At 47.3% G+C, this 23,774-nt stretch overlaps 1 protein-coding gene and 1 long non-coding RNA gene across 2 annotated transcripts in view; one reads left to right on the plus strand and one right to left on the minus strand.

The window, feature by feature from the left end:
- The window catches only part of LOC144144996 (nose resistant to fluoxetine protein 6-like), a 38,159-nt gene extending 36,617 nt beyond the window's left edge, over nucleotides 1-1,542 (plus strand). Inside the window, exon 16 of the mRNA XM_077676495.1 lies at nucleotides 210-1,542. Within this exon, the coding sequence (XP_077532621.1) occupies nucleotides 210-509 (300 nt within the window). The 3' untranslated portion in view covers nucleotides 510-1,542. The remainder of the gene's footprint in view (nucleotides 1-209) is intronic.
- Nucleotides 1,543-7,938: 6,396 nt separating this feature from the next.
- LOC144144997 (uncharacterized) lies at nucleotides 7,939-19,421 on the minus strand. The gene is made up of 3 exons (XR_013317395.1): nucleotides 19,307-19,421; nucleotides 18,473-18,546; nucleotides 7,939-8,269 (listed from the first exon to the last, which is right to left on the minus strand). It is a non-coding gene; the product is annotated as an uncharacterized LOC144144997 (long non-coding RNA).
- Nucleotides 19,422-23,774: the final 4,353 nt, after the last annotated feature.

Below are 23,774 nucleotides of genomic sequence, written 5' to 3' on the forward strand. Positions count from 1 at the left end.
GTCATGTAGCTCGAAATATGAAGGCTTTCAAGTATTCTTGGTGTTTTTTCCAGTAAAAGATATGTCTTTTGGGGCTAGAATAAAGGTGAGAGGGTTGCCAAGCGTCTGTTCTTTCAAATTAAACGAGGTTGTACTTTGTCCTGAAAACCATTTAAACTGTTTTTAATATTCCCCCTACAACCTTCGACACTTCTTGCCCACGCACGCAGGTTCGAGGGTTTCTGGGCAACGCCGTGCTAAGCTATCTGTTCGGGTGGGCCTTCTACCTTGCGTGCGAAAAGCCATTCGCAAACCTCGAGCGCTCCTGCTTCAAGCGGTTTCTGCGAGGATCCGACTGGGGAAAACCACGTGGGGACGAGTGCGGCTCTTCATCTTCCCTTGTTGTGATCACTGCTAACAAGAAGAACGAGCAGCTGGACGGCACAGCCGAATCGAAGAGACCGGGAACAGAACCTTCGTCGGCCGACAGTGCGCGGGACTATGGGGGCTGCGGTTCTGTTGCGGTCTAGCACATGCGGATAAACAATTACTACGTCAACCTGAGTTTAGCTATATGATGGGAGAGAGTCAAGTTTCGGCTTGCATTTGGCATCCTAAAGAAGGTTGCTTCAATGAGCAAGGTTCAAACGAACTGAGTTCGGCAACTGGCTTTTTAGGGTCAGTTCCTGACAGAGAGAGAGAGAAGCCTTTTTTGGAGGCAAGGCGGTCTCCGGGCTTCTTAGTGGAAGCGGGTTAAAGGAAGGAGTAAGATTAAGTCAGCTGTAAAATTAGGTCATTATGTAAAAAAACAAGTCCTTTAGGTCATCTTTGGGGGAATTCTGGCTAACCAAGCTAGCGTTCATGAAAAAGTTAGGGGAAATTCGCCCAGAAAAACCTGCGAATTCGGCGACACTCAATAAAGGTTTATTCATTCACTCATCCATTCTCCGGTACTCACATCGACGTTAGTAAATGCAATTTTGAGTTTTTTTCTTGGCCTTCGGGGTTTACTTTAAAGGCGTCGCGTTTAATCCGGATAAAAAAAAACATCCTAAATACGTCCGTGGCACTGTTCAGCTTAGATGGCGGTGAATGTTCGTTCCATATAATCTCAGGTTCATCTCACCATTTCAACTGATTTAAATTAATTTTATTTCATATAAATAAGCTGGGGTTCTGCTGTTTAGCAGGCTCCCAACCACCTAACCTTTATGTTTAAATTCGCTTGACCCAATAAACGATACATAATACTGCTGACCAAACGCCAAGAAGTGCTCCACCTTATGCTTGCTGCCATGATTATCGTAGAGGTCATAGTGATCCTTTGAAAGATTGAAACGTTCACTGCGACACATCTTTGAAACGGGATAAAAAACTTGTGCAGTGCAAGAAGGTTAACACAACAATTGTACGCAGCGCTTCCGCTGGATGACGCCACCGATATGCCCCAGGTGTGATCGTGTAACGCGAAAAGGCGAGCGGAAGCCGCGCCCGCGCACCACCGCGTTCAGAGAGCATGAAGAGCGCTCCCCGATGGGCCATGCGAGCCACCGTTGTAATGAAAATCAGTTAATTAAAATGAATTGTTTTAGTTCAGCCAACGCCTCTCAATATAGATAACACAGTCATGAAGAAAACTCAAGCGCAAACTGACACAGCGACAAAAAAGGGAAACGAGACCAGCGCTTAACACAATTAACAAAACAATCTTGCAAATTATCCTCCCCATTAAAAAGCACAGGTTCTGTTCACAACTTCAAAAAAATTTTCCCGACTTCAATGTCTGGTAGGCAATTTGTACGCTGCTAGAGAATAAACAAATGTCAAAAAAAGTGAATTGAATTAGGCAGATAGGGAAGACACATAGTATTTTGTGAGCAAGACAGAGCTTCTGAATACTAAGTTATTAGACAAGACGGGCCAAAATGATCAAGTGATATTAACGCGAACGCACTCTACGTTCCTGCCTACGACAAAGGCTTATAAAAGTTCACGGATGGGAGCATCACTTTATGATGATTCGGAAAATGCGGAGGAGGAGGGAAGGAACAATCTTTATTAGGACGGGATGTCCCGTAGCCGCAACGGGGAAGGGGGAAGGCAGTGAGGGCGCTCACATTGAGCCGCCATGATTACTGCAGCAAAGGGACTTGTTTTATTGGAGAATCTTCTATGGAGCTTACTTTGGGACCGGCATTTTGATTGTGTTGTTAACGGCCATCTAGCGTCGTGAAGGGAAATCGTGTGTGGCCCTGTTGCGTCTGTTGTATTCGTGCAGCGGCTGCAGCAATCAGCGTGTAGAAAGTCCCTGCAACTCCGAAGGATTAGGCTTAAGTAATTTCATTCAGCTTCTCCCCCCCCCCCCCCTCAACTCCTGTGGGTAGAAGCAACGTGATCGCAGTAATAGCGCGTGTTCTAGCTACGCGAGTTGCTTGTCGTTTTCCTGGGGCTATCTTTCCCATCTCATGTATACCTGTGCATCGTTTGCGTGTGTTGTGCGGTTTAGTTTCGAGCAACCCTTCTAACTGCACTTGAGAAGAACTTGCTGCTGGGCGAGTTTGTGAATGCTGGTCATGGTTTTAGAGCTCAAATGAATTAACACAACAAAGGAGACAGGACAAGCCCATTGCGCGCCTTTTAAAATGCTGTTTTTCGAGGTACGCATATATTTCGCTGCTGTTTCGAATTTTGGTGTTCTTATGTTCCGCCAATCGCACAACAGAACTTTTTTTTTATTGTTCTCAATTCCCAGACACATGCACTCTACCTTGTCGTAACACCGCGCATTTGCTCACATTTAAACCTTTAAAAAATAGAAAGGAAGATGACCTCGGTGAAGTCTTGCGGACGATTTTGAATAGATGTCGTGGCACCGTCTTCTGTGCAGCATCCGGAATCGATTACGGTGTCCAGGCAGGTGTTGGTTGAAGGCTCAGTGGTGTGCGAGAAGTCATCATTCTGTGATGTGGCTGCCATGATCGGTTTCTTTTTGAGCTAACGCTCGGCGTTAAGCCCGGCTCAGGAATCGCGAACTACAAGGTCTGCTCTGATAGCTCACCCATGGGGTATATTACGGTGTCCAGAAATTGGTATCGCTAATTTAAACAGCATGGTACTATAAGACAGGACTGGGGGTTAAAATTATCGTGGAATTCACGCGATTACTGCGGCGCCAATTTGAAACATGCGTCTCCTCTTTCAGCAGGATGTTCTCTATGAGCGAAGCGTCAGGTGAAATGACTGCGCAGCGCTCTTTGATACACACTCTGCCGCCCACGGCGCGAAAAATTAAATTGCTCGAAACCAAAGCCTTGTTTAATAAAAAACGAGCGCTACAAATGAGGACAGAAAAAACGAAGAACGACGAGACAGATATGCGCTTCTGTCTCGTCGTTCTTCATTCTTTCTGTCCTCGTTGGTAGCGCTTGTTTTTCCTTAAGTAATTAACCAACTAGCCCAACAGCATATTTTACCAAAGCCTTGATCTTGACGTTAAAAAAAAAATCGTGCAAGAAAATGTTCAAGATATTTCGTGCTTGACACAACAAACCACTTCCTACATTTTTTATTTCCATTTGCTACATTTCGTCCAATCAATTGCCTACAACAGCACCACCATCGCATGCTTATAGTATAACTGCATAGTGTATTGGTTTTTCAAACAATTCACTACATGTAGAATTAGACTACGGTGGTTTTGTATGCCAATACAAAACCATCGTGGGTTACTGTGTTTACTACTACCAGTGTGTAGCTATATCCTGAAAAATTCTACACTCAAGGGTACGCGACTTGATTACATAACTGTACGTATACGAAAACAAAACTCATCCAGCGCAAATTCCATGGAAGCGTAGAATCGATGTAATACAACTTGTAGTCTGCGAAGATAACCTCCATACATACTACAATCAAAATTAAGATTAGAGCACTGCCCGGGCCTGGGCTGACCCGAAAGCTCGAGGCCGAAACTTTTATCGGCGCACCTGGGCGGGGCCCGGGCATGGCTCGGGCTTGAAGCCATTCCCTGGCCCGCTAATACTTTAGACAAAGTGTAGAAAATAACATGAAATAGCATGTTCTGAATTTGCTCCCACGAGCTTCTTTTTGTTAGCTGTACGCGTCATTTTAAAACGTTTTTTGCTAGAACTGATATAATTGAGTTTTAGCATAGCAGCTACCGGAGGCTCACGCCGCGCCGGCGGAGTCGGCGGCGGCTTTCGGGGACCCGACTCCGCCAGCGCGCACGGGGAGAGCGAGGAGGTTGCCCCTCAGCGGAACGAATGCGCGGGCATTGCGAAGGCCGTTCCGCGGAACTAATCCACCCTACAGGAACGAATTTGCACCTGTCCATTCTGGCCCCGCTACCCGTCGCCGTAGCGATTACGGACGGTACCCGCTATGCTAAAACTCTCTATATTCACAGTAATCTTCCTTTATAGAATTTTATGTACTGCATGATCATTTTATATTTCGGCGTGTAACCTGCCAAACATAAGATTACAAGGAACGCAAAGCAGAGAACAAATTAAACCTGGAGCTTTGCACCTATACCTGCTTTACATGTTGCACCCATCGGAATGAGGCTGCCGTGGCCGGGAATCGAACTCGCGTGCTAGAGACAGCACCGCTAAGCAACCGCTGCAGGTAAAACATTCCAATGTGCATCGATTACTCGTAGACTGAAAGGCGGCACCAATTTTCAACTTGTGCCCGAGACAACCGCGTGAAGTCGCCAAGAATCTCGTCAGCAAAGGTGATGGTGGCTGAGATGCAAGAATATGAGCTGCTGTTAAGCCAATGTCACGTGAATGGAAGACGGCGGAATCTAAATTTTCTAATTTCAATCCACGAGTTCTGGACAGTAAATGTCCCGTCTTATTGCCGGTTACGAAGGGCACTCAACCAAATATATTAAACAAATTGTCTTTAGCATCTAAGCCAGGGCCTGGTGAAGCACACGCGGGCACTGGGCCCGGGCCCCAGCCTGGGGTTGAGAGGATGGTGCCGGCCCGGGCTGGGCCCGGGCTGGTCTCACTTATAAACGCCCAGCCGGGCCTTAAAATCAACCCCGTGGAACGCGCTAATGTAGATGGCTAAAAAAAGTTCACGTAGAGAACTTGGAAATACAACAGCAAAAAATCAGGAACCATTTCACTCTGTGAAAATGTTTGACCAGCGAATCTATCGTGGTGCGACTAGCCGTCGGCAGCCGTATGCGTTCGTTGTGGACAACAGGGGCACTTAACGTCTCGCACACCTGGGTATTTTAAATGCAGAGCATTTCTTTAACTCACGCTGTCACCCGTTCTTGGCGTCCGTAGTTGTCCGCATCGCTCGCCTCGACATGCCCGGCTCAGACGTTTCGCTATCGGCGCGATCAACATTCGATAGCGCGCCCAGGCACGTTTCAAGGACACTCTCTCCCCTCTCTCGGACTCAACGTGCGCCGAGGCTGCCAATTTTACTGCTGACGAGCGCTCTCTCGTCAGCAGTTGCCACAAGTGCAACAACATTAACGTAACGCAAACTACTTAACGTCGTGCGCCCCCGGAAATGCTCTGCATTTGATCGTGTCCCTCGCGAGGGGGATGTTTCACTGCGTCGCCATGCGAACAGTTTGCCACGCTTTAGTTTCAGTTCCGTATCTCCACGCCGCGGCCGCGACTCTCGCCACCGCGGCGCTGCGGTTGCGAGTTGCGCTAAGAAAGCGAGCGTCGTCTGCTAGCGGGGAGCGGAACGCGTTCCGCTCGGCATCTCCGGTCTTCGGCACTTCTGGCTGCGCACTGCAAAAGAAATAACTTTTCCGTGCCCCCAGGGTCCGTTAGTCCATATTACACGCGCGCCCTCTCCATTGCGACGAGACAAAAGTGAAACGCAAAAAGAAAAAGGAGACGTCATGGTTCCCCATGGCCGCAACTGCCTTCAGCACGAAGGAGGCAAATCAGCAAATCATTCTTTTTGCAGTGCGCAGCCAGAAGTGGTGAAGACCGGAGATGCCGAGCGGAACGCGTTCCGCTCCCCGCTAGCAGACGACGCTCGCTTTCCTAGCGCAACTCGCAACCGCAGCGCCGCGGTGGCGAGAGTCGCGGCCGGCTGCCTTCGCTCCACGGCCGTGGCGGGGAGATGCGGAACTGAAACTAAAGCGTGGCAAACTGTTCGCATGGCGACGCAGTGAAACATCCCCCTCGCGAAGGGCACGATCAAATGCAGAGCATTTCCGGGGGCGCACGACGTTAAGTAGTTTGCGTTACGTTAATGTTGTTGCACTTGTGGCAACTGCTGACGAGAGAGCGCTCGTCAGCAGTAAAATTGGCAGCCTCGGCGCACGTTGAGTCCGAGAGAGGGGAGAGAGTGTCCTTGAAACGTGCCTGGGCGCGCTATCGAATGTTGATCGCGCCGATAGCGAAACGTCTGAGCCGGGCATGTCGAGGCGAGCGATGCGGACAACTACGGACGCCAAGAACGGGTGACATCGTGAGTTAAAGAAATGTCTGCATTTAAAAGGGAGAATTGCGCCTTCCAGGTTTCCTAGACGCGTGCTCGGATTTTGCCACGGCCAACCCCTCCTTCTGCAGCAGTCGCCTGTACGCAAGAAAACACGAACGCCAGGCCCTTTAAATATGGGGGAATAAAGCTGGCTTTGGTGCACGGAACCCTAGGAATACTGCAAAAAGAGGAAAGGAAATCACGATCACGTTGAGCACACTTACGCACTGAACGTTTATTACGAGCAGCGTGGAATAAACATTTCCAGTCATTGGGAAATCCAAGCGCACATTGTTAAAAGCAGGAACGAAATGTTCTATGTAGAAGCTAGAAAGCAGGTGACCCGGCCATCGATGAGTGGTGAGCTGGCCATCCAGCATTGAAACTCGCGACATGGTTGAAGCGGTAAAAAATGGACGTACACAAGAAAGATGATGGGACAGGCGTAGCCTCCAGCCCGGTTGCCTCCTAAGTGGTCTAGTGAAGGTCTGAGCACAACGTATCAACGCATCTTTCCTCTTTTTTTATTGTATATATCGTTGCCCGTAATGGCTATAAAACCAGTTCATAGCGCCTTTCCGGTCATCTTTCTTGTGTCCATCCATTTTTAGCGCTTCAGCCATGTCACACAACAACTCGCCCAGCAGCAAATTTTTATTAAGTTGGAACTCGCGTTTCACCACAGTTCCGTTTCGCGTCTCACGCGACGCACGCAATCATTGGCAAACAGATCACCGTTACAAGACAGCCACGGCATTAGTGAGAATTGTCTCTACACTGAAACGAAAACACCAAGTTGTCACACGACTTTTCCCTAACTTGCTGGGTGTATTGTTTAAAGCCCGCTAAGCGTTGGAAGCAAAGGAAAGAATGCGCGTTGAGAAAGGCACAAAACGCAAAAATAGGAAACGCAACAAATGTTACACATAACTTGTAAATTTTGGTCGGAGAGGGAAAAGAAGTTTTCAGCCATTCCACTCTGTGAAGGTGTATGGCCAGAGAAGCTTTACACCACACAACATGCAGATGCAGGTTACACAGAATTTAGGTCAGAGGTATGAGACCAATTTTATTTCCCTTGAGCATTGCCGGTGATCAGGCCTAAGGAAGTCCCATACATAAACGCACACGGGTTTATTGCGTATGCATCTATTCAAGATGCGTAAAGCGGTCTAAGCCTTGTTCTGTCTAGCGAATGACACCTATTGTTAACTAACACACTCAAGATGCATGTACAACCAATGAGACGTATATACTTGAGATAAACATGTTTTCAACAGCGTGAGACTGATGTGGATCGTGTGCTAATAGCACACACCCCGGGACGTTCATATTCCAACGCGTCGCGCTTTAAAGGGCACGTGACTTTTTTCTAGGTCACGGAAAATACATGGAACCTTTTCCATACAAGCTTTATTAAAAAATGACTCCTTAATGCATCTAACCCAGTTTTCAACAGGGTTGCCGGACTGTTCTTGTGTATATCCAAAGACGCGAAGTCAAAGGTGGAGAGTACGAACGCAGATCCAAGTGGGCGGCGGAAACAAAATGGCAGGCAGCTTTGCTTCAACGCAGAAAAGAGAGTGCACATTTATTAGGCGCCGCGATGCCTGGCGGGGAACAAGAAGCTACCCCCACACGGGTAAAAGGGCCCCCACGCAAGCGCCCTGTCCGACGGTGGTTCCAGTCTGCCTGGACGAGCTATGGTCCGCATGTGGGTTGACGGTAGATATACCGGTCTGGAAACGAGCAATTGAAGATTTCCTGGTATTTTCGAAACATAAGCAAGGAAAAATCCAACCTGCGGGAACAAAAAAGCGCGAATTAAAGGAGGAAATGTATAGCACTTCTTGCTGAGGCGGACACTATTACGAAAAATACGTTGATTCATTAAGAAGGCTGCTTCGCCCCTACAACAGGGCCACCCATTTCCCCGCGAAATACAAACGAACAATTCACATAGAGCTGGTGATGCAGCGACTCTTTGGTGAGGTGCCTATTCGATGTCACGGAATTGCATTTGCATGATTTCCGGCTGCTGTTGTGTAAAATTTGGGTAAAGAAACGCCTTTCGTGGCTGTAATAGAGCTCAGTGGATTTCCAAATGCTAGTCCTCTCGAGTTCAAAAGGTTGCACATTGTATTCATGATCCTTATAAAAACATTTAGCAAGATTTCACGCAGGGAATTCGAGATTAGCGCGAGAGCGAGCGGTTACCGAGCGAGGCGCTTATTCGTAGTTATTCTCGCTGTAGTAAGGCTAAATTTGGGTTAACGGGGAATATGCATATACTAACTAGCAAAACCATTCGCATGGGGGAGGCTATGGCAAGGCTAAACAAGGTTGTGCGTAGAATTAGCAAGAATAGACACTCCGTGTTGGAACGCTTATTCGCTAAATTATTTCGTATTACTGTAGAACCGGAATACTCACGCGGTGCTTGTTACCGCTGCTGATTGCTCTTTTTTGATTATTAAAAGACAAAAACTGAGAGGTTGGCGCCAGATGCCAGCGCCGCCTGCTCCTTTTCGCATTTATAGTCTTAGATAGGGTAAAAAATACACTTTCTACGCAGAAATGGCTCAGGTGCAACACTTGTAAGAGCACAGCTCATGGCAGCAGACCATGTGCCACGACGTCCCATTTGCCACACTTGCGCTCCGGCGGCTCATGGTCATTGCGACGCGACGAATGACCTCGCCAGACATGTCGTATTTGGCTATAAACACCCCCCACAAAGACAATTTGTCCCAGAGTAAATTTTTGCGCATCATTGTGCACCAGCCAACCAGCCAGCTGCAGCCAAGAGAAGCAACCAAGCCAGACAGCCAGCCAAGCCAAGCCAAGCCAATCCACCCAGGCAGTCATTTTTAACAGCGCTTCACCTGGGCCAAATTCGCAGCAAACACAAGGAAAATAAAAGTGACGTCAGCGGTGGACTATGAATACCAGATCATATCTGCTCAGTTGTTATCGTTGCGCCATCTTGCGTACGTTCTCAGTTTGTTTCGCAAGACAACTGACCGCTAACAGCTATGTGTTATATGTTCCGTGGTGATTTCAAGCAGCGGTGCAGCAGGTTAACCAACTGATCACCAACAATGCGCGATTGTAAGCACGGCAAGCCCTTCCTGGGGCGGTATTCTCGTAACTGTCCCTTTTGAAAACGTCCCTTTTGCGTCCCTTTCATCGTGACGTACTTCCGGTTAAGCAGTGAGCGTTGGCAGTAGGTTTGGCGCGCTTGCGCTACGTCACTTCCGGTTGTTTGCTTTTAGCCAATCAGGGCTCGCCAAAAAGGACACTTTTGAAAGGGACGCAAAAGGGACAAAACTCGAGAATACCGCCCCAGTTTGTTGCCATGCATTGCTTTCAATACCAGCATGTTTTCCTCTTTGCTGTGCCGCCCTGCCGACTGTTGCCGCCAGGTTTCGCACTTTACTCTCGTGGTATACACCCTCCGCGAACTGAAATCAGACGAGAAGGGTAAATTTGCCGCAGCTTCGTATTGCTTCCTAAATTCGCTAGCACTATAACTGTCAGTATCTGCAGTCTCAGCTGCTTCACTAACGAACTGGTTGCCCTAAGTGAATGCAAGCGAACGAAAACACAACAGAAAGAATAGGTACACAGGAAGCGAGCGAGGCGGCCTACACAGTTTTCACGCAATTATTCACATTTAAAAGATTGATGAGGTGTTCCGATGGGTACTCATACCGTTAGAATCCCATTCCCGCTATAATTGAAAGTACGATTACTTTTTCGGATTGACATATTGCTACAACGTCTTGCAGCGTTGTTTTAGATGGGCTACAGGCCTACTTTTTTTCTGGTAGCTTCGTACCGCAAGCCTCGAATCCATTAGGAGTTGCTGCAGTTGTGGCCCGCTGGATTCCCCGACCTATCGTCTCTTTTTTGCCTGGCCTAAAGTTCCGAGCCAAACCATCTCTGTCTTGCCCATGCCGACAAAAAGTCATTAATGATACTTTGCTGTATCCAGATTAATAACACACAATTAAATGTAGTGCATGCTATGCTACCTGGCCTGTGGTACTGCAAATAGAAATATAAGGAGCAAAAAAAAAACAGTGAACAGACCGAACAAAAGAGCGACCAAGAAAAAAAAGTGGGGGAGGGGGGCGGGGCGTTTAAGTGGAGAAAAGAATGCTCAAGTTGGCTACCATTGACAGTCTACTTCAAGGGACCCGGAAACACGTTTTAAATGTACTAATCTTCCGACGTCTTTTACCGAAATTCTCACCAGGATACCCTACATTCATCATTATTTTACACGATGATTTAAGGGTACCCTCGCTTTCTGGCACTTTTTTCACGCCTGCTTTCAAAGGTGCTCGAAATAAATTCTCCGGTTGCTGCGCGGTGTTCGGGTTATACTTGTACACTGCTCAGCGAATGTCCTGTGCATACAAGCATTACTTGCCTCGCACGGTGCCAACTAAATACTTGCATGCTCTGCTTCACTTATGATTGTAGCAGTATAACCCTGTTACGAGGAAATGCGTGAGCACGACCGCATTCTTACCCTTGGCGGGAATTTCGTTGTGCGGCAGACAGACGGCCCTTTTAACGACATACACAAGCTCGAGCATGACTTCAGTGGGGGCACAATGTAATTTTTCGCTCACTACTGCTACAAGCCAAATTAAATTTAAGGGAGGACTGATTGCGAGAAGTCACTGTTTTTTTTTCTTCCGGCGAACACTCACGGTAACTGTTAAGCTAATTTTACGGTGCCAGCTAGCGTTGCAAAATTTAGCGAGAATCGTTGGTGCACATGCATAACGAATGACACTATCACCATAGTATTCACTAATGCAACGCGGTTGCAAATACTTCTTTTAACTGTGGCACCTGCAAACGGGCCTGATCACTGCAGCATCAGCTTTCAGTGAGAGTTCAGGCGAAAACTGGGAGAGTGTTCTTTGCGATACAAAACTCTTACGGCCCATAATTATACTCGAAAAAGGCTTAACAAACCGAGAGAGAGAGAGAATAAACCGAGTGCACATAATACAACAGCATTTCCAAAAGCATGTTCCGCGGCCATTTAACTCTTGTAAGGGGGCATTTAAACTCGCCACTCAAAATCAGCACTCGGAATAGAAAACTGGCTCTGCGTGAGTTGCGACAGTGTTTACAATAAAATTGGGCTTAGACGAATTTTTTTTTTACTTAGCGCGTAAAATATCTTAGAAATGCGACTTCTTGAATTGCTATATGCGGGGAAAATTCGATGACAGACGAGCAAGGCACTGTGGTGACAGAGCGTGGCCCTGGACCCAGTGTTCCTGTAGTAGACTATCGTGCACTACATTCATTTCAACGACTTGGGGACGACAATGTGCGCTTTGACAGCTTGCTCATTTAAAAAGGTCGAGTTTTAAAGGTGCTGCAGAAGAAGACAACGCAAATAATGAACGCCTGGTGCCATAAATTTGTTTCTGCAGCACCTTGCTGTGCTGCAAGGTGCTGCAGTTTCATTCGGGGCTCTGCGCCCTTTTCATTTATGTTTCTAATTGACCTTAACCTGCGATAGTCAGCCCCGAGTTCCTCCACCTCGCTCTTAGACACTCTTGTACTCTGTTACCCATGCCATGGCATATCTAAACCATGCCAACCTCACCTCGTCTGGTCTTGCCCCACTTCGCGCCTAACTCTGCCCGGCATGGGTTCCCTCTTATGAAGAGTGGATTCGCCTCACTTGCTGCGTAAAAGATGCGTTGATAGCACTCCAAAGCTTCATCTGTGCGTCCTCCATGACTGGGCATAATTAGCGTCTTCCCTGCCCTTTCCCTTTCCCTTGCGGCTTCGGGCCATCCTTTCTTAATAAAGATTATTCCTTCCTTCCTTCAGAAAAGTGTTTCTGGGCCCCTTCAATTCCCTTGTTAATGGTAGCCATTTTCTTCGCCTTATCCCCATCCAGACGTTTTTTCTTCGTCACTCGTTTATTCAGTCTGTTCACTGCTGTCCAGCTCCTTAACTTCCGATCTGCAGTACCAAGGACCATGTAGCATGTACAGTCATCGACAAATGAAACGCGAACACGGAAAAATGAACCTGAACACACAAACAGTGCGATCGGTTTTCATAAAATTCGAAATGATGCATGGCATTGTTACAAAACAAAGTTGGGAAATATGGCTTTCCAAATATATCAAAAGCGTGCCATTATTGGACTTCAACGAACAGTATTTGTTTTGCGTGCACTGGTGCATTATTTTGTGTTCGCTTTTCATTTGACTATGACTGTACTAAGGTTTATTGCGTGCTATTAACTTGGGTACAGCAAAGCACTATCCTGCATAATCCCAAGGGTATCGTTCGGTGCTAGGCTAGGTAAAAAAAGTTGCAAAGCGTTTTATCGCGGCACAATTCCCTAAACCGACTTCAATCGTACGAGTCCATACCGAGCAAGCGTAAAGACAATATGCCATGCCAGAGTAAGGAAATCCGTCAGGCAACAACCCAACACGTTTTAATGGATTCTGTTGGAGTACGGCATACGAAGCTGCGAAACAACGCTAAAAGGAACCGAGTCGGAAACAACGCTGAGAAGTATCGTAGCAACGCGTCCATCTTACAAAGCGATAGTATTGTCAATTAAGGTACAAATAACGCGGTTTTAACGGGATGAATACCAATCATTACAGCCCATGAATTTTCTTAATGCTGGCAATTTTTCTATAAGTACATGCCAAGGCAGCTTCCTAGTTCGACTTGCTGGCTTCCTGGGTCTGCCTGACGTTTTTGTTGCCTTTCCATTCGTTTGAATTCAGTCTGCGAAACCAACTTGTCAATGAAGCAGCAAAGAGAGCAAATACTAACAGCTAGTGCTGGCGACTGTCAAAAGTCTTGAAAAGCTTCGGTAAATTTAAGCTGCTCGTGTAATTTGTGCTCGCGTAGGGAATCCATACTGCGAGAACAGGAAACCTCACGACCGCAGTCCAGGGGCGAGGCAGCGATGAACAAAACGCGTACACGTATTCAAACCGGGAGTACTCTCCGTATCTCAATAGTCTCCGTCGCCGGATATTAAATGGCCATCGCATAGCTGGAGATCACTCAAACAGGCGCTGGCCTTGATAAATATACAAAAAAAATCAGTGTATGACCAGCGAAGCTGGGCAGTCCAAGTTGTGAACGAAACGTACACGTTTGTTTGTACATTTCCGATTGAGCATACGTTTTAGTCCCTCACATGAATGAAACTTCGATGGGCTAACGTTTATCCCTGCGGAAAAAAAAAAACATGGGAATGTCCCTTCCCCCCGGTAGCAGCCCACGGAGCATACGAAAATTCCACCACAGTTGCAGATTCACCGCGACCGACGGCATAATCTCACAGTCGTCTTAACGGCTAACTGAGCCGTCTTCTGTATTCATACTTCATCCGCAGATTCCCATTTATCGATGCCAGCGGGAATTCGAAATGCCAAGTGCAGTTCAACGTGGATGTAACGAACATTTGTGTTATATTGAAGCCCAAGGTTTGGCGACCTCAACTCATCGAAGCCATGAGATGGTTAACCTTGACGTAACGAAGTCGCTGAGCTAATCAGTCATTGTTTTCATCACTTTTACTTAAAAATTGGCTGGAGAAATGCACAAATTTACCAAATACTAGCACAATTGTGCACCAGCACTCACTTCCTGTAGTTCCAGCTGACGAATCGTTTAAAGAATCCCACGGCGACTGTGTCAACTTTATTACAACCACAGAGTGCGCTTCGAACGTCGACAACTGCTAAAATCAACCGAATATATCTAGAGTATCGTAGCAGGCAGCGCACACTTAAACGCTATCAGCCCACACACTTCCAGTAGTTCCATAGATGGACTGTTCAAAGAATCCCACCACGGTCGTGTCTACTCTGTTACAACCAAGGAGTACGTTTCGACTATCAACAGCTCTTAAAATCATTCTTCTACATCAGCAGTATCGCGTGCTTCCCAACTTTAAACGACATCGGCCCACCCACTTCCTGCAGTTCAACCTGACGGATTGTTCAAAGAATCTTTTGGAAGTTGTGTCCACTCTCTTACAACCAGAGAGTAATTTTCGACTATCCGCAGCTGCTAAAAAAACCCGAATATAACTACGGTATCATAGCACGCAGTCCACACTTAAACGGAATCGGTCCACCCACTTCCTGTAGATCCACCATACGGATTATTCATAGAATCTCACGGTGGTTGTGTCTATTTTCTTTGAACCACATAGTGTGGTTCGACTATAGATCCCTGATAAAATCATCCGGATATATCTGCAGTATCGTTACACGCAGCCCACATTTAAATGACATCAACCCACACACTTCCTGTAGTTCCACCTCACGGATTGGTCAAAGAATGCAACGGTGGTTGCGTCTACGTTCTTGCAACCACAAAGTGGGTTTCGACTGTCAACCGCCGCTGAAATCATTCGAGAACTCTACAGTGTTGTAGCCCGCAGCCCTCATTTAAACGACGACGGCCTACTCACTTTTCGTAGTTTTCCCTGACGAATTGTCCAAAGTATCCCACGGTGGTTATGTCTACTTTCTTACAACAGAGTGCGTTTAAACTATCAAAATCTTCTAAAATCACCCGATACATCTACAGTATCATAGCATGCAGCCGACATTTAAACATTGGCCCACTCACTTCCTGTAGTTCCACACTACAGATTGTTCAAGGAATCCCACAGCGGTTGTGTCTACTTTCTTACAGCCACAGAGTGTGTTTCGACTATCGAGAGCTGCCAAAATCATCAGAATATATGCAGAGTATCGTAGCACGGAGCCCAGACTTGACCCACACAACATTGACGCACATTGACCCACTCGTTTCCTGTAGTTCAACCAGACAGATTATGGCCACAGAGTGCGTCAGTATGGTCGAAAGCTCCTTAAATCCTCAGAAAATATCTTCATTATCGTAGCACACAGCACACACTTAAACAACATGGGCCCATTCACTTCCTGTAGTTTCACCTGACTGATTGTTCAAGGAATACCAGCGTGGTTGTACCTACTTTCGTACCCACCCCAGAGTGCATTTCGACTGTTGACAGCTGCGAAAATCATCCGAAAATATTTTCAGTATTGTAAAATGCAGCCCACACCTAAACGACATCGGCCCACTCCATCTAGTTCCACCTGACAGATTGTTCAAAGAATCCCAGAGTGGTTGTGTCTATGTTCTTACGACCCCAGAGTGCATTTCCACTATCGGCAGCTACAAAAATCATCTGAAAATGTCTTCAGTATCCTAGCACGCAGCCCAGACGTAAACAATTGATTGATTGATTGTGGGGTTTAATGCGCCGACGCAACGCAGGCGATGAGGCGCGCCGTGGTGGAGGGCTCCGGATTAATTTTGACCACCTGGGGATCTTTATCGTGCGCTGAAATCTCGTACACACAGGCGTTTTTGCTTTTCGCCTCCATCAGAAAAGCGGCCGCCGCGGCCGGGAATCGAACCCGCGACCTCGTGCTCAGCAGCGCAACGCCAGACGTAAACAACATTGTCCTAGTCACGTCCTGTAGTGCCACCAGACGCATTGTTCAATGAATCTAACGGTGGTTGTGTTTACTTTCTTACGACCCCAGAAACCGCCCCGACCGTCAAAGACCGCTAAAATCCCCCGAAAACATCTAGAGTATCGTACCATGCAGCCCACGTTTAAATGACATTGGCCCAGTCACTTCCTGTAGTTCCACCTGACGGATTCTTCAACAAATCCCACGGGGACTGTGTCTCTTTTCGTACAACCACACGGTGCGTTAGGACTATCAACGGCTGATAAAACCATCCTAATATACGCAGCCCCAACATAAACGACATCTGATCGGTCACTTTCTTTATTACACTTGAGGAATTTTTGAAAAAAATCCCACGGTGGTGTTGTGCGAAGCACTTAGTCGAACCTACTCCTTCCACCGCCGTCCGTCGCCCGCAGGTGTTATCGCGCCCTCCTCTCCTTAGCAACGGCGCGGTAGCGGAGGGAAGGCGTCCATAGCAACGGCGCAGTGACGTCACTACACCATGTGATGGCGCGCGCTCTCGCCGTGACGTCACGCGCTTGCGCCTCCCTCCCCTTCCGCGCGCCATGACGTCACGCGCTCGCGCCTCCTCTCCACTCGCTCGGCTGCCGCTGCGCCGTTGCGCGTGTTCGCTGCCCTCTCCCCTTCGCTCGCCGCGCTCACCCCGCGCCTACTCTCTCTCAGTCGCCTGGCTCGGCGCGGCACGCAATAAACGGCCAGACCTCCGTGGGTCGGCTCGCGCGTGCTCTCTCGCTCGGCTCCTGTAGTCGCGCGCGCGTCTTCGTCGTGCGTGTGTGTGTGCGTGATTACATTCCCTCTCGAACATCTCTCGAACATACACGTTAATTCACCAAGATTTCCGCAGAGGGACAAACGAGGCATGTTAAGCCGAACGTGATCACGAGGGGGTGTTAATGTAACTAACGGGCAAAATGCCACAAAACTTCAACAAACTCCCCCTCATAGCATCACCCCGTGCTTCGCACTTCCTCATACTCCCCTTCGGGGAAATGCGGGGGAATTTTTTTAATAACCACAGAGACCGTTTCGACTATTGACCGCTCCTAAAATCATCCGAATATATCTACAGTATGGTAGTACGAAGCCCACCCTTAAACTTCTGCCCACTCAATTCCTCTAGTTCCACCTGACGGATTGTTCAAATAATCTCCCGGCTGTTATGTCTACTTTCTTACAGCCAGAGTGTGTTTTGACTAAGCGGATAAATCATCCGGAAATATCTACACTATCGTAGCACGCAGTCCACACTTAACAGACACTGGCCCACTCTGTTGCTGTAGTTCCACCTGACGGATTGTTCAAAGAACCCAAGGCGGTTGTGTCAACTATCTTACAACCACAGAGTTCGTTTCGATTATTGACTGCTGCTGAAATCATCCGAATATATCTAGATTATCGTAGCACGTTGCCCTCGCTTAACGACATCGGCCAACTCACTTCCTGTAGTTCTCCCTGACGGATTGATCAGATTCTTACGATGGTTGTGTCTGCTTCCTTAAAACCACAGAGTGCGTTTCGAATATCGGCAGCTGCTAAAATCATCCCAATATTTCTTCAGTATCGTAGCTCGCAGCCCACACTTAAACGACATTCGCCCACTCACGTCCGGTAGTTTAACCTGTGGATTTTTCAAAGAATCCCAGGGTGGTTGTGTCTACTTTCTTACCCACCCCACAGTGCGTTTAGACTGTCGACCGCTGCTAAAATAACCCAAAAATATCTTCAGCATCGTAGCACGCAACCCTCACGGAGATAACATCGACCCACTCACTTCCTGTAGTTCCACCTGGTGTTCTGTTCAAAGAATCCCACGGCGGATATGTCTACTTTCTTGTGACCCCAGAGTCTGTTTCAACCGTCGAAGACTGTTAAAATCATCCGGAAATATCTACAGTACCGTAGCACGCAGCCCACATTGAAATCACATCGGCCCACTGCATATAGTTCCACCTGACGGATTCTTCAAAGAATACCACTGCGGTTGTGCCTACTTCCTTACAACCACAGGGTGCATTTCGACTGTCGCTAGCTGCTAAAACCATCGGAAATACCTACAGTATCGTAGCACGCAGCCCACACTTAAAGGATATTGGCCCACTTACTTCCGGTACTTTAACCTGATGGAGTGTTCAAAGAATCCAATGGTGGTTGTGTCCGCTTTGTTATGGTCACTGAGTCCGTTTTATCTGTCGACAGCAGTTAAAATCGTCCAAAAGGATCTATAGTATCGTAACATGCCGCCTACATTAAATCGTAGCGGCCCGTTAACTTCTTGTAGTTCTACCCTACCGTTTTTTTTTTTTTTTTGAAGAATCTGACGCGGTTGTATCTACATCCTTACGACCACATAGTCCGTTTCGACCATCAGTGGCTGTTAAAATCGTCTCAAAGAATCATAGCGTGCAGCCCCCATTAAAAAACGTAAAAAACGGCCCACTCACGCCTTCAAGTAGTTCCACCCGTCCGAATTCCTGATTACGCCGGCGATGCTTGGGTCCAGTTTCTTGCAGAAGTTCTTAAAAATAGGGAAGAAATGCGTAAAATACAAAAGTGCGAACTTTTTAGAAGCTGGCGTAAATGGCCCCTGAAGACATGCAGAATACAAGTTGGTTCGTTCAATGATGCAATAATGCCGAAACCTTCGAATAACATTGAATTCTTTGAATAACAATAATACCGAATTTGGCACAAACTCCCAGCAACTAAGCTAAATATGAAAAAAAACAGTTTGGCTACTCATCGCCCGTTTTCTCGCCAGGTGAGTATGACGCCCCAAGGATTTGTTTATGCGATGGTCGGCGGACTACCATAGCCTCCTACAAATGGTATCACCTTTGGACTGTAGTTTCTCCAGTGGTTCCGTTTGATGGTATCTGTTGAATGATAACGAAGAATTACTGCCGCCAACATTCGCTACCTTTCGCGGTTGCAAGAACGTTTTTAGGGGCTGTAATTAAATTTGAACAGTTACCAAAGGCTAGTTCTTTAAACTGAACAGAGTGGTATCCAGTCTTGATGGGCCGCCTAAACAGCGTGCATTCTCCAAGCCCGCAAGCACAAGAACGTCGCAGAAGGTTGCTTTCTCTCATCCTGCCTCCCTCTCTGTTTCTCCCTCTCTCTGCAGTTTTAGTGAATCAAATAAAATCGTTTTAGTGAACCCTATATTTCTTGTGAATCATACACGTATTTTGTCTTCATGGCGTCCTAAATAAACAGCGTAAAACGGGAGCACACAGGCAGAGATGAGCGAAAGATCAGCGCATGCGTAAACTTACGGTTCCATAGGCGATCACAAAGATCTTTTCCATGCTGATATGCGGATAGTCGTACAAGTAAGTGGTCTGGGCCGCGGGCTTCATGCGGAGCCGTCTGCGTGTCAGCTCCTCCATGAACAGCTGCATCGGGAAAACATGTTTCACTCGCCCTTCGCCACGTTCTTTGTTTTCTTAAACAAGAGGAAGCCATTCGCTGCATGCGTGGTGTCTATTTACAAAATGCTAACAGCGCGAAAAAAAAGAGTGACGGCGAAGAGACGTGATATTTGCAAGTGATGGCTTACAGCTTAAATTTTTCGGGAAAACAAACATATTTAGGGGGGAGGGGGCTCATCTTCTACGTTTTTTGGGGGAAACTGTGGCCAATTTCTGGTGAATAGGCATATGTACCGAATTTAACTTCAGCTTTAAAAAGGGCCGGGGCCAACCAGTGAGGCCAGAGGCACACATTGTCTGGTACACGGTACATGTCGCCTCTGTCGTTTTAAGACTGTACGCAGGAAAGTGTCCTGTGCCCAGGATGACACAGTGCCCAATGCTTCAAAATCTCCTCATGATTTTCACTTCAGACGACGAAAAATTTCTTCCTTGAAAATTTTTCATATGACTGGGGCATCGGTTGATATGAGAGGTAGCAAATATTCTTTAAAGCAAAGCTTCCTACTCCTCACTGGTGGCGTTCAATGCCGTGCCACAACACACTGCATGAAAGCCAACATTACATAATGAGTTCCACGAACCGATGATGACCATAAGCGAAGGCATACCAAGCACCTCAAGAGAAAAAAAAAACGCCTCCCGTGGTTGAAATTGCACCCGGGTTCCTCCGCCTCCCGTGGTCGAAATTGTACCCGGGTTCTTCACGTTACAAGCCGCCGTGTATCCCACTGCACCATACCGACACGGTCTAAGCAGTTTGGATTTAAAGCCAAGCTTTCTTCGTCTCACTGATGGCTACCATCCCGTCACCGAAACTCTGTTAATCCCTACAACCCCAACGACAGAGAACGAATCACTCAAGAAAAAGCTCAGCGTTCCAACCGCGGGGTAATAAGACAAAAGGGGCGTTAGTTTTTTTTTTTTTTTTTTTTTTGCCTGAGGTTTCAGGTTGAAGGTCTGGGATGACAATATGCAAAGGTGGAGTGCAAAGGCGACGAGGAGGTGGCGTAAATACCTGCCAAATATCGACGCGTCACTGTTTTTATTATTGCTTCACCTTGCGCAAGAACACTGCGAAATCAAGTCACCCCGCCCCACCTCCTCCTGCTTTTGTAGGTCCGCAATTCAATGTAACCAAATGACGTGATTTTGCGAGAAATAACAGATTTCGCTTCGCAAAAATCCCTTCGCCAGCAAACACACTCTTGAACAACCTACAATACAACAAATTACAATGTAATATTTGTTACTTTTCATCTACAGCTGATTAGGATGCTTTTTCTTAACGCAATAAAAGGTTCCCTAACTTTGTCGCGTCCATTTACCTGAGGAATATTGTAAGCAAACTTTCGGTAGCGACTGGAAGTAGTGAAATTTAGCAAGAAATTACCCACAACTGAAACAATAGTGCGCATAGAATTGAGTCTACAGTCGGCCAAATATTTAACTAGGGTGCGCGAGTTGCGATTTTCCTGTCTTATGAGGACCATAAGGAACAGCCTAGAAGGCGACGGGCCCAGCTGAGCGCGGCTTCTGAGCAAGCATTTAATCTCGACCTGTTTGCAACTTGCCTTCCCAAGGGCGCTGACGCATGAAAAGTCGCCACTCGCACTCGCCAGTTAAAGATTTAGCCGACCGTATATGGATGTCTTAGGCATTGGCGAATTCCCCCTCCCGTGGAACGTCGGGAAGTGCCGTTGTTGCCTTTAATTGACAAAACATTTATTAACGGGCATTAGGCCCCAACGCAGTGTTGCGCAATTCCCAGTGCACTGGGAAAAGTGACGTCGTTTAGTTTCAGACGACATCACTGGATAGCGCCAACAGCGATGAACAGACATGCCAACTGGAAGACGTATACCTGAGGCGCCTGCGGATACAATTCGGAGGGCCACCGCGAGGGGGAGCAACAGAAACGTTGCGGGAGCAAAGGCTGCTGTTAGCCTTTCCGTTGGTGCCCTTCACGTCCAGGGTCCGACATTTGGTTCCCTCATTTTACACGCGGCCTTCACCTTGGCGCGTTTGGTCTTTAGGGGACTAAATGTACTTCGCGAGGCCCAAAGGCGGCAGTAGGTCTCATTTTGTGCTTTTTTAGCTCAGAGTGTGCCAAAAAAAATTCAGCGTCCTTCCAGTCTGAACAAGGGTGTACAGCGAAGCTGGGCGCGGTCCAAAGAGCACACAAAATAATGCGCGCTTCTTTGTAATTTGCGATTGAGCATACCTCCAAGCTAGTTAGCTGAAGGAAGCTTGGAAGGACTGGAGTTTTATTGTGGCGCACAAACATGGGGCCGAACGTTTCCCTCCAACATCGTAGGCCCCTTTCTGTCTGGGTATCGCACCAACCCCAACGGTCGACCACGGACGAAAGCCAGGCTGCGCATGTACCCCGCCACCCGTGAACGCGTGAACGGCAACCTGTAATGTACGAGTACTTCGACGGGAAAGACACCGGCAAAAAAAGAGGCAGGCGATTACGATCCTGGACATGCAGTTGCAAGGACTGAAAGTAAAAAAGAAATGGTGCATTTTATCGTGCACAGTGACAATTTGTTACCAAATAAACGTTGTGAATGCCGTGCCTCAACCTCTTGTAGTTTTCTTGCTTTCTGAAAAACTATCAGCTACAGTCACCTTCTAGTGCTTAGAGTTAAGCGAAGTGGTATTAAGAGAGTGTAGGCACATACATTTGCATTTTTGAACATCTCTCCCAGTAAACGGAACACCAGTTAAGTGGAACTATTTTTTCGGTCCCTTAAAGTTTCGTTTATCGAGAGTATACAGTACTTGCTGGGTTGTAAGCTGTACCCTTACGAGGGTGGCAGATACACATCCCGCCGCTGACGAGTAAGGATTTTTACTATATTCGCAACTCCAGGTTTTGCGACGCAGTCTGACAACATCAGTCGAACAAACAAAATGGCGTCGCAAAACAGGCCCGCCGTCGTGGTTTCACTTGCTGGCCGCACTAAGATTCTTACTGCAGCGTTTATTCTCTTTCTTTTCGAGAGGAAGAGCACATGATATCAGCAGGTGTTCTTATCTTGATCGGGCCCGTCAAAGACCTGAGCGATGAAAACAGCTGAGATCGTCGCTATGTGCATGCAAACGTCGGGTGTGACTGAGGAACCACCGTGCGTTTCGCTCAAGATAATCTGCCTTTTTATCGAGCCAAAAATTGTGTAAGAGCAGTGCTCGTGCGCACCAGAGCTGTCAGAGAAGGGCAAGCACCTTGCGGCGGCTCTCATCCACTACAACAGGTAAGTTGCGTAGTTTTAATTACCACTGTTCGGACTGTGATAGAGCTTCACCTCATCAATAATGATCTGGTGTGAGCGCAAACTGCAGAAAAAAATATATTAGTCGGAAGAAACAGGGCAATAAGAACACTTTTGGTGTTTTGTTTGTTGCCTTTAAGCTCGTTTTGAAGGTGCGATGTGCGCTAAGAAACGGAGTACTCGCATAACGCTAGATTGTAGACGAAAGCGCGGTCGAGAAAAATTCGCGCCAATCCACCCTGTGAAGGTGGTTGGAAAACGAAGCTCTAAACGACACCCACAACGATTACCCATGCGACGTCACTTGAATTTACTCTCGTGGTTTACAAAGGGTAAAACCAGAAACCTAACCCCTTATCATTTCAAAGGTTAAATCACTGCATTATCCATGAATTGTGGGTTGTTGAGTTGTATTGGTGAGACACATGAGTGGAAACTTTTTAAATAAAATTTAAGGAAGCTCTAATTCGGTGTCAGATGACCTCTCTTTCCCCCCGTCTCTGCCACCGATCTTGTCGCTTCCGTCAGCAACGAGATCCATGCGTTCGTGTGAGATTCCCTAACTTTTACTAACCCCTAGCGTATGCTCAAGGCGCGCATACGGCCGCAACACATGTCGTGGGCGGCGCGCACGGCTGCGCGAGAGGTCGCGTGACGGTATCACATGGCTTTCCGGAATATGCAGGGGGTAAACCCGCAGGTGTGCTCGGCAAGTACACCGTCTGTCTCCATCGTCTCCTCATGGGCTTGTAGCTCAATCGGTAAGACAGCGGGCTTTTGCTCAGTTTCTCTATTCGTTCCAGGTTCGTTCTCTATTCGTTCCAGTTTCTCTATTCGTTCCTGGCGGTGCCAGTTACTTCTTTTATTTGTTCGCGAGTTTTCTCTTGACACCAACAATCGCAAAAGAGCCCTTGGGGGTATAGGTAGAAGGCTTCGCTTTAAAAATGCGCTACGCGTGAGCGCTTACGTCTTGGCAGATTTTTAGATTGTGCGCTGTATTGTGTGCTGTCGAACTGCGTCAGTTATGTAGTGGG

This window comes from Haemaphysalis longicornis, unplaced genomic scaffold (genome assembly GCF_048455015.1).
Source record: "Haemaphysalis longicornis isolate Haplotype H1 unplaced genomic scaffold, Haemaphysalis longicornis Haplotype H1 scaffold_7, whole genome shotgun sequence".
Taxonomy (NCBI): Eukaryota; Metazoa; Arthropoda; class Arachnida; order Ixodida; family Ixodidae; genus Haemaphysalis; species Haemaphysalis longicornis.